The sequence below is a fragment of the Durio zibethinus genome, chromosome 6, assembly GCF_047325235.1.
Source record: "Durio zibethinus cultivar Kanyao isolate XHJ-2024 chromosome 6, ASM4732523v1, whole genome shotgun sequence".
NCBI classification, from domain to species: Eukaryota; Viridiplantae; Streptophyta; class Magnoliopsida; order Malvales; family Malvaceae; genus Durio; species Durio zibethinus.
This window is the reverse complement of record NC_143167.1, coordinates 33,355,337-33,366,128: the sequence shown is the minus strand read 5'-3', so window position 1 is coordinate 33,366,128 and position 10,792 is coordinate 33,355,337. Positions and strand designations below refer to the sequence as shown.

The following is a 10,792-nucleotide window of genomic DNA, read 5'->3' as shown; positions in this document are numbered from 1 at the left end:
GGTTCTTAATCTCATACAATTTTCATCCACTTCCCACAACGCCAAGCATGTTGCAGTACTGCACCAGGCGGTGTAAATGTCAAACAAAATACTATAAAGTGCTAAAATCATTAAGTGGAAACATGATACACGTTGGATTGCTTCAAATGCATTTTGCATCACGAATGCTGCTCAGGATGACTTTCATTAGCCCAAGGATGCTGCTGCTCAACATGTTCCTCAACTCCCAATTCCTCTTTATGATTGTTGTCTGAATCTGCTTTTCTGTGGTGGAAGGTCTCCTGGATTCTTGTTACACCTTTCTCCATGGGTCCTATTGCTTGATTTATAGTTAAAACGACATCCTCCACAACCTGTTTATACAACACAGTTTCCATGGATGTTTGAAGTGCTAAAATGATGGCGTAATATGCAGCCTAGTGGGACAAGACTTACCCATTGGCCACCTTCAACAACAATGTCTTGGACGCTCTCTGTGATGCTTGTTCCAGGTGCCTTAACCTGAGTTTCTGTTTTTTCTAGCAAGGTTGGTTTTTCCTTATTGCTTAGCTCTACCTTCAATTCTGCTTTCGTTGTTTCAGCGGTGACCTTTCTGTACTCAGGAACTGGGAGAAAATGATGAGGTTCCGCAGAGAAGACAAATATAAGAGCAACGGCTGCAATTGCCGTCTGCCAACCAATATAGAAATCTTTATGCTCATGGCTATGGAACTTACAGCCTTTCATCTTGATGCTTTTCAGGCTATGATCAGTCAAATAAACTAACAAGTCTTCATCCTTAGAAAATAAAACACTAGTTGAAGAAAATCACATACTTTCAAAACACATGCATTTCTCTAAAATAAAACTTAAAAGGATTAAAAAAAAAAACCTTCACAAAAAGTAGTAGTAGGCTAAAAATATTTGCATTTTGAGCATTTATGGAGTGAAAATGTCAAAAAAGAACTCATCCATTGATCAACAAACTAGAATTTCATGCCTAATCTTGTCCAAAGACGCCCAATGTCCAAACAAGGATGTTCATCACAAACAACTTCTATACAAATCAATAAGTCCTGGAATGCAGTCTGCAGCTTCCCTTCTTTCGGCAGAACCCCAAATGCACAAAGCAGAGCAATGCCTACTCCTTGCCACCAAGTGGCAAAGACAATGGCCTTGAAGCTGATAAACTTTGCTAGTGGCTTTATAGGTTGAAGCTTTTCATGAGTTACATCATAGAACTGCACTAGCTATATAGTGCCCACATCTGGCTGAAGTTTATAACCACTGTTATGTATGGGTACCTGCGAGAGAGCAGAGAGGCAGAAGCCGCAAGAATTCTAAATTCACATTCAAAATACAGCATACTAAAGATGAGAAGATTCGAATTCGATTATGGACATAAAAATATCTATGACGAGCCTAGACTTCGTTAGGCATTTTTATCAAAGCATATATGAGAATTGCACAAACTATCACATACATACCCGTAGTACCATTTGAATTCTCCATCCCTATAAACACCAAAGACCTCCAACAACAGTGCTAAGAATGCACAGAATGTCTTCAGTATCATCTGAGTTGACCAGCAGACATCGAATTCAAGAAAATTATCACAAACAAAATCAAATAATGATCACATAGTTATGGCTTACATATTGCACGAGACCGAATTTTTCTATTGTGAGCAGTTCTTTTCCGATGAGAAATGGACGGATCAAGAGTTGCTGAATGACTTTTGATGTATTTGTTGGTCTTCTTCTGCTCTTTCTAGCAATGGCTTTTCTAGATTCATTTTCAAGAGCTCAACAACACTTCTTTCACCACCTGGTACAAATTTTCTTCTACTGAATGAAGCATGTTTTTATCTTTTGGCAAAATATATAAGCTAATGGATTGATAAATTGCTCAAAACATATCAACAAAATGTGCTAATAATTTTCTTGAAGCAATATTCTTACAATTTTCCAAAGCTCCCTGAATTCATGGAAGCAATTAACATTTGTATCTTTGATTAGTGTAGTAAATACGTGCAATCATGGCATGAAAGACTGAAAGTATACACAATTATACATGAACTCAAGAGTCAAAACAAGTCATAAAATTGTTGGTTACCTAGACAAGCAATTAAATAGCCTCCGAAAGAATACAAAGCAAAGGCTTCGTAGCAATTTCTCAAAATGTCACAGGCAAGGGAAAGTCTTGGGTTCCACAATGATATCACCTGTGGAGGTCAAAGAACAGCGCCATCAAGTTGCCACCAAAGTAAGGAGGAAAGATTTAAATGGCTCAATCGGTTTGCATTTGAGAGGGGCTAGCTACATATGTGAAATACATATAAATATATGAAAGCTGTATATAAATATGCTTCTGAAGTTTGTAGCATTCCGAAGACAAAAGAGATGGGAACCTTACTGACTCAGTAGCACAGACAGGAACCATGAACACAACGGCAACAATCCATTTTTGTTCCTGGGAAAGCAATTAAGATTCAACACTGAGTAACATATACTTACCCCAGAGAATTAGCTTTTCAAAGGCCACCAAAAACAATCAAACAGAAAATGGAAATGGAAAAGGAAACAAGAATCCCCTTCATTAAGAAAACAAGTCGAAATGGGAAATGAACTAACAGCAGGATTTGTGTACGATCTGAGATGTTGAAGAATGAGAAAAAGGGAGAGAAACACTGCTACAACTGCAAAGCATCCTCCAATGATAACTGCTGGACGGTGAAGATTTCTATACGTGTTTTCATAGGCTAAAACGACATCGCTGGCAGCCGCCATTCCTCCAGCATCTTCTCCACAAGTTAACTAAATGTGTTTGCTGATCTTAAACTGGATTTCAGTTAAAACCCATTAAATCCAACATAATTATAAAAAATATTATCCAATATCTCCTGAAAAACTGAAGAAAGAAAGAAGCTTTATCTTGGGTTGGATAATTACTATTGGATTACTATGGGATTGCCGCGCCAGTTGAGATTAAGGACTTACGTCTCTTTGCCCCCAAAACTGCTACGTAACAGTCGCCTCTGAGGTAGTCATTATTCCGATGACACGGACGTCGCGCGGGAATATCTCTCACTTCCAACTTTTCCAAATTTGATTTTGGCCCCAACTGCTTTCTTCTATTTCATTTTGTACTTGGTTTTGGATTGGCGGCAAGATTTTCATTAATAAAGGTGGCAATAAGTGAGTTTGGATTAAATTCAAGTCAATTTAGACTCAAATTATTAAAATTTATAATTAAATTAATTTAACTTCAAAGCATTTATATTTAAATATTTTTCATTTAAATTTATTTAAATTTAAATTATTAATTTTTTTAATTAAATCAAATTTGATCAAGCTCAAGTTTAAAAATTTTTAACAAGGTTTCATATAGAAATTAGCTTTTGCTTATTAAATACTTACAATAGTATGATATTTTATCTTATAATTATTCTACTTAGATTTGTTAGCATTGAATTTGGAGGGTTGACCTTAAAACTCATAATAATTTGAGGTCGGGTAACACTAAAGAAAAGATCAGGTTTGAATTTTAGACAAACATGATTCGACCTGAAATTATATAAAAATAATTTTTAAATTAATTTTTTATTTATATATTTATATAATTATATATTTAAATATTTATATTTAAAAAATAATATTTTATATTTTAAAAAATAATATTTTATTAATTTCGGATCGAATCGGATATATTTATATAAAAAATCAGGTCGGATTCGAGTATTAAAAAAATAAAAAAATTCGGATGAAAACAAATGTAAAATCAGGTTGGGTTTGGAGTGAGCAAAAATCTGTCATGACCCAACCCGTTGTATCTCTACTTGTGAGTTTTTTCTTTTAATAAGGCAAAAATAAGGTTGCATTTGTTTTATTATTTAAAATTATCATAATAAAATAACACCTTAAGGCGATTAATATATTTTTAGCCAAACTAAACCTTCGACTCGCATGATCACCCAGATTTTGTTTGGGGATTTATCAGGCATATGATCTTCATCAAGGCTTATAGAAATATATAATTGAAGACTTATTTGCTACTTTAAATAATTGTTGTTTTCTTTGATTTCGTATGGGAGATGTTATCTTGATCTATGATTTTTAATTAAATTATTCGTAAAAAAAATGTATATCTAAAAAATTAAAGTTTAATTATCCTAAATTAATATGCATATAATTATATGTATGAGTATGTATGATATTCATATGAAACTTCATGATCCAACAACTTTAATTAAGTTATTATATGGTTTTTCTTAGTAAGGGTTTTGAACTTATTGATGTCATGGCCCAATAATTATTTTCATTTAGAAATATTTTCTTTTTGTAAGAAAAATTTGATGATAAATAGATTGTTTAGTTTTTTAAATCAAAATAAAATGTATTTGAGATTCGAATTCAAAATTTTTTTAATTGAAGAGAACGAATCTAATAAATTTAATTAACTATTTATTAATATTTAGAAGCATATGGTTTACAGGAAAAAAGAAAGTTAAGATCGCTTAAAGAAATTGGTATAAGATGTCAAAAAAATTAAAATAAAATAAAAAAATTGGTATTAAATATGCTCAAGAGTTGGCTTATCCATTTGGATAATTAGGTTTGATTAATCTGAAAATAAATTTTGGATAAAACTTTTAAGTTTAAAATTAATTTAATTTGATCCATGTCATTATTTAATTAATAAAAATATTTTTATTTAATTTTAATATATTTAAATATTAATAGTTTTAAATATTTTAATATATCTTTTTGAAAATTAAATTTTTTATACAATTTTAAACAAAAAATTTAAAAATTCAATTAGACGTGACTCACATGAGCTCCTCTAATCAATTATAAAAAACAAAAAAGCGATGAAGGGCAACCGAGAACTCTGGATCAATGGAAGATTGTTTCCAATACTTTCGTTTTAAAACACTTGGCAATTGAGGTTGATTTGGATACTCAAAGTATCCAGAACCCACCAATTAAGATATGTTATTTTAAAAATTATGTTGACGTTTTAACAAGAAAATAAAGTTTGTGGCCACATGTACCCCAAAAAAAAAAAGTTAGTGGCCATAAATAAAATGATTGGTAACGTGTATTTCTTTGAACATATAATGAAATTAGAAAAGATGTTTGAAATGAACTTGTTATGAAAACCTTTAATATATAAAAAAAAAAAAAGGGAAAAAATGAAAGAGTTAAGCAAATTCTAAATAATTAATTGATTGATTAAAGACCGAGGCCTTAGAGACATTGTTGGTCAGGACAGCCGAAGCTGCAATGACCAAAGTATTGTGATCACATCTCTCCCGCCCCGCTCACTTGGGTTTAGGTTGTTTCTTTCTGATGTTGGCGATGACATGGGCCAACGTGATCAACAGGGACAACTTCACGTGCCTTGGATGTTTTCCCACCCATGACGGAAAGAAGCCCAAATCCTGACCAAAGCTCTGGCTAAGATCTTTCATCAGATTATCACACATACTGACCTGCCCGCCTCTGGTGAGCCTCATTAATTCAATCATTGCTGTGAGTTTGAGTGCAGGGAAATACGTTTTCAAATTCTATCTTTCGATTACTATGTAAGGTACAGTTGATAAAGATTAATTGATATTTAAAAATTATGAATTTAAAAGAGATTATACAAGTAATATATTTTTAATCAAATATATAATAAGATAAAAAATTAAAAGTAAATTAAAAACTTAAAAAAATGCATATGGGATAAAAACTAGCGATTGAATGGTAAATTGTACTATTTGACTCTAATATTAGCTGAAATTTCAGTTATGTCAATATCATGGCCAACTGGGAAATCAAATCAATATATGTGAAGTGACACTTTTTCTCTTGGTAAATCAAACTACTCTAGCGGTGGTGATGGCTGCCGGTGGTTGCAAGATGGAGTAGGTGCTTGGTGGTTCGGTTAGCATGAGACATAACCACGCGAACGTGGCTTGTAATACTTTTGGCCGCCCATCATCTCCTTATTTGAGGGCTCATTTCTCCTCCCAATTTGTCCTCGAGCAAACCCTTGATGGAGTACATTATTCAATTGCAAATTTAGATATACAATAAGAAGGCTTAGTACATTCAGTAAATTGTTCCTAATTAAACTAAAATTAAGCACTCTCTTCTTGGTGCAAACTAGCCAAATATATAAACGTAGGGACAATGTTTCCTGTTACCGATATTCTCATCATTTGATACGGGGGTGAAAATGAAACTGCCGTGAGGGTAATTGACTGGGGCATTAATATGGGGAGACAAATGTGCCATTTAAATTTTTACTTTGTGTTGATTAGAAGGGAAGAAAATTGAATAAAATTAGTGTGGACAAAGGGAAACGAAGGTGACAAATAAGAGGATAGAGAGGGAAAAGAGGCAGCAATTGTTGGTAGTTTAAAATGTGATGTGTTTTATATTGAATAGAAAGATCATTTATATATGATTTAAAAGAAATTATTTATATTATTTAAATAATTGAATTAAGTATTAGAGTGTGTCAAGTTATTTGAAGTTGCTAGGAGTTTTTTTTAGTGAGTTAGACAATTTTAAAAGTCAAAGATAGACACTTAGTTATTTGGATTTGTTTGACAAATAAATTTAATTTTTAAATTATTATTATTATTATTTTTTATTTATTTCGAAATATTATTGATTCTAAAACAATATGTTTAAACAGTGAAAAACATGACTGTTTAAATAAAATTTATTTAAACAATAAAATATAACTATATAAAATATCATGACTTTTTGAATTGACTTGATTAATGACTATTTATTTATTATAAATAGATCTTTCTGTCTGATCAAATTTTATTACTTTTGATTTAAAACATTTTAAAACTTTATTATATTATATAAACATAATTACTTTTAAAATAATGTTATTCGCATCTCAATACCATATTTTCTTCTTTCATACTATTTTTGTTTTCCTTAAATTTCCTAACAGCAACGTCATTGTTTGGGAACTTGAACCATAAAGCAACTAGACAGTAGAAACAGCCACACCAGCTTGACATATGTGGAATTTCTCAAGCTCCACTCTATTTAGCCCTTAATGCAGCTAAGCTTTCAGTGGCTTATAGGATTTCTTTGTATTAACACTTAGATTTCTTTAAGCCCAAGTTTAATATCATCGATACCAAACCATCTGTTTTTGTGCTGTTTCTGGAAGCTGGACTCTACATTATTTCACCAAATGAAGGTGAGAACTGAGAACTAAAGAGAAACTGAAATTGGAATGCTAGAGAGTAAAGGAGTGAAAAGAGTCGATCGATTTCTTGGTTTGTTTTTGTACTTTAATTTGTTAAGGTATTTTCTATGTCTTGTTTGATTCCAGATATTTAGTTGGGTGCAAGGCAAGTTCTCTAGCAAGAAATCCAACCCGACTCCAGCTAATTGTAAGTGTTACCTCTCATCTTTTATTGACTTTCACTTTCTCCCTCCCTGATCTCCTGATTGAGCATCCTTGTAATCAAAAGCAAGCTATTGTATAATTAACAGTATGTTTAACCTCAGACATGTTTTGTCGATTTGTAATAGTAAGATCGTATATATATATATAAATATATATGGAGTATAATTCTTGTCCAATCATTTGTTTGATTTCTTATGAAGTTAGCATCTTCAATCCTCTTTTAGATCATATCCAACAGCCTTGCAAAGAAGAGTTCAGCGACTGGCCTCATGGACTGCCAGCAATTGGAACCTTTGGACATAAGATAAAACAAGAAGAAAAGGCAAATTTTCAAGAGAACTTTCCATCCGCACAAGGTCATCCACATGGTCTTACACCTGAAGAAGTATCCAGAAAACTTCAAAAAGAGTTTAACTTGATATTTCACGAAAATGTTGTTGGATCGACATCAACTAATCTGGGAGCTCCTAATCTTCCATTTGATAAATTTCTTGACACCAACTCAAGCACGGAAGCTGAAGAATGGAATTGCAGTGTATGCTCCGATAATTCAAACAACAAAAGCGATCATCTCCAGTGTAGCACCAGTTTAGTTCACTGTAGAGGGAAAGATATTAAAAAATCATCATCATTTCTTCTAAAAATGATGTTTGTTTGTAGAAAAGGATTTTCACCTGCTCCAAGTTTAAGGGAACAAATCCTGGAGTCGCAAATGGAGAAGGTACTTAATACATTAATTAATACACACAAAAGTTTACTAATTATTTAGCTAATTTAACACCTTCTTGATTATTTAAATCTTTTGATCTTGAGTTTCAGATGCTGAGGACTATACTTCACAAGAAGATATATCCACAAAGTTCCAGGCCGAAATTGTCTACCAAGAAAGCCTTGGAGAGCAGTCATATCGCCAAGACTGCCAATGGGGATGAAAAGCTTGAAAAGGCAGATGATGGAAGTAAATGGGTAAAAACAGATTCCGAATGTAAGTTCATATAAATATAAATATATATATATATATATATTCATGTTTTATAGGCATTTACAGTTCAATATGCATGCGCAAGTATCTTAATTAGCAATTAATTTTAATTTGATTTGTTTCTTCATTGCAGATATCGTTTTGGAAATATAAGTCCCTCTTTTGGGCTTCAAGTATATTAATGGCTTGCACTCTGCAGTTTGAGATAATGGTGAAATAATCACATGGATACTTTTTGATCAATTTTAATTTGTTTGTTTTCTCCTAGTTATGATCTTTTTAAGACTGAAATTCTGAAGAAACTCAATTCTAGAAAGCTTGTGCAATATATTCAAGCTTTTTTTTCATAGAGATAGAATAAAAGCAAACAAATATATGTCGAAAATATACACATTTGTGATTTCCTTTACATCCTAATGAGGAATGAGGATACATAAGAAAAAACAGAAATTAAAACTCTATGGCTTTCTGGTTTAATTAGTATTTAAGGATAAACGAATGAAGTTAGAAAGCAACGTTGGCATTGCTGTTGTTCAAAAGCATTTCCTGTGAACAACAGAAGAGCCAGATTCCATGTACTCTTCTTGGTAATCCACATCTGCAACAATATTATTCTCTTATCAGTTAAATTAATCGTCAAAAGATCTGAGCCTTGACTGACCCTAAATGCATTTTTGAGTAAGAAATTATTTACCTGTTCAAAGGTGCTTAGAGAAGCCAAAATGGAGCCACCAATCAAACGCTGTACTTTCTCTCTGGTGGTGCAAAACCCTGACCCTCCCCCCTGGAGGAGCTAATGAGCTCACCTCTTTCGCCAATCTATCGGCCAGGCCAGGCCAGGCATTAAAGTGGTACCCCCACTAAGCACAACATTTCCAAACATCTCCCTTCTAACATCCATGTCATTCCTCCTGATTGACCTCACCAAAATCTCATGGAGACCACCTGATTCCATTCCCACCCTACTTGGATCAAACAGAATTTGGGGGCATTTAAACCTGCTAGCTCCAATAGATATGACTTGCCCATCTGGCAATTAATATTGCCCATCAAACTCTGAGCTTTCCCTTGATGTGGCAAGTTCCTTATTGATATCCATTGCTACATATGAAAGTCGTTCTTTTATGTCCCTAAAGATTTCTCGTTCTGCTGACGTGGTGAAGACGTAGGCCTCTTGAGCCAGAATCTTGGTGAGGTAGTCTGTTAGGTCCTTGCCTGCTAGATCAAGCCAACGGATAGCATGAGGAAGTGCATAGCCCTCACAGATGGGAACTTCATGGGTGACTCCTTCACCAGAGTCCAAGACAACTCCTGCATAGAACCTGATAACATGCATTAGTTTGCGTCTTTTATAAGGGGCAAGGTTTTAAAATTGATTTACCTGTAGTTCGGCCACTGGCATAAAGGGATAAGACTGCTTGAACAGCTATGTACGTTGATGGGATATCAAATGCTTCAAACATGATTTCTATCATTTTTTTCTCTGTTAATTCTGGGATTTAAGGAAGCCTCAGTTAAGAGTACAAGATGTTCTTCAATGTTAACTCTGAGCTCCTTATCAAATGTATGCTCCCAGGGTATCTCCATAGCTTCCCAGTCTCTCACTATCCCATGTTCAATAGGGTAACTCAATCTGAGGATTCCTCGCCTTGCTTATGCTTCATCTCCAAAGTATGTATCTCTCTGTCCAATGCCAATCATGGCATGCCTGTTTCGTGGACGACCTATTATGCTCGGAAAAAGCAAACATGGAGCATCATCACCACCAAAACAAGCCTGCATTAAGGAAAGCAATTGTCAAAAATGTGGTCTCTAACTTCTGAGAGATGATTGGCTGATAAGCACTAACCCTAACATAACCTGATCCATTATCACTAACGATTGGCTGGTTTTCAAAGAAATCCTTGCTGTCTGGGAAAATTACAGATATTCAGGAAACTTAGAATAGAAAATTATGAGTTAACCTTGCTGAAGAGAAATGAAATGGAAGATTCACAGGAGGTTGGCGAGTCAAGATATTTAATATAGAAAGGTAGCGTTGAAGGACAATTAAAAGTCAGATGTCTTTAGCTTCGAAATGAATTTTAGAATTCCTAGCAGATAGGAAAGTCCCTGTCAAAAGGGGATCCGTATTCCTGCATTTTATCAGCTGGGCGAGAATCAATTCAGCAGTCAACCTTTTTAAAAAGGGGGTTTACATAGACGGATGCAAAATCTGGTCCACAACACTACGCCTCCAGAAGAGAAGAATCCAGAATGTTATAAGGGAAGAGTAAAAATTCTGTAAAAACTATTTCTGACAGAATATAGCAATTGATGAAAATATTTTAACGAAATTTCCTTTTATCACCTGAAATTTTAGTTATATCTAGATGCAAACATTATTTTACTTACATCAAG

General features: G+C 33.6%; 2 protein-coding genes and 1 pseudogene across 3 annotated transcripts; 1 reads left to right on the top strand and 2 right to left on the bottom strand.

Annotated features, from left to right (window-relative positions):
* Positions 1 to 100: 100 nt before the first annotated feature.
* Positions 101 to 3,175, bottom strand: LOC111284491 (organic solute transporter ostalpha protein (DUF300)). Its single transcript, XM_022873151.2, is given in 10 exon segments — positions 101 to 353; positions 436 to 669; positions 1,035 to 1,231; positions 1,234 to 1,283; positions 1,467 to 1,555; positions 1,635 to 1,702; positions 1,705 to 1,806; positions 2,095 to 2,203; positions 2,395 to 2,451; positions 2,613 to 3,175. Coding segments are annotated over 10 exon segments (1,257 nt in total). The 5' UTR covers positions 2,769 to 3,175; the 3' UTR covers positions 101 to 158.
* Positions 3,176 to 6,953: 3,778 nt separating this feature from the next.
* On the top strand, positions 6,954 to 8,875 carry LOC149518596 (protein NEGATIVE GRAVITROPIC RESPONSE OF ROOTS-like). The gene is made up of 5 exons (XM_089763103.1): positions 6,954 to 7,197; positions 7,333 to 7,393; positions 7,635 to 8,131; positions 8,230 to 8,395; positions 8,526 to 8,875. Exons 1-5 carry the CDS (start codon positions 7,192 to 7,194, stop codon positions 8,543 to 8,545), a joined length of 750 nt encoding a protein of 249 aa, XP_089619229.1. The 5' UTR covers positions 6,954 to 7,191; the 3' UTR covers positions 8,546 to 8,875.
* Positions 8,876 to 8,925: 50 nt separating this feature from the next.
* Positions 8,926 to 10,168, bottom strand: LOC111285302 (actin-like; annotated as a pseudogene). The gene is made up of 3 exons (XR_016343209.1): positions 9,774 to 10,168; positions 9,087 to 9,703; positions 8,926 to 8,990 (listed from the first exon to the last, which is right to left on the bottom strand). The product of XR_016343209.1 is annotated as an actin-like (transcript).
* Between the last annotated feature and the right edge of the window lie 624 nt (positions 10,169 to 10,792).

Coding starts and splice junctions, on each gene's coding strand:
- LOC149518596 (XM_089763103.1), top strand. Junction 7,394..7,634: donor CAACCCGACTCCAGCTAATT/GTAAGTGTTACC, acceptor ATCCTCTTTTAG/ATCATATCCAACAGCCTTGC. Junction 8,396..8,525: donor GGTAAAAACAGATTCCGAAT/GTAAGTTCATAT, acceptor TCTTCATTGCAG/ATATCGTTTTGGAAATATAA.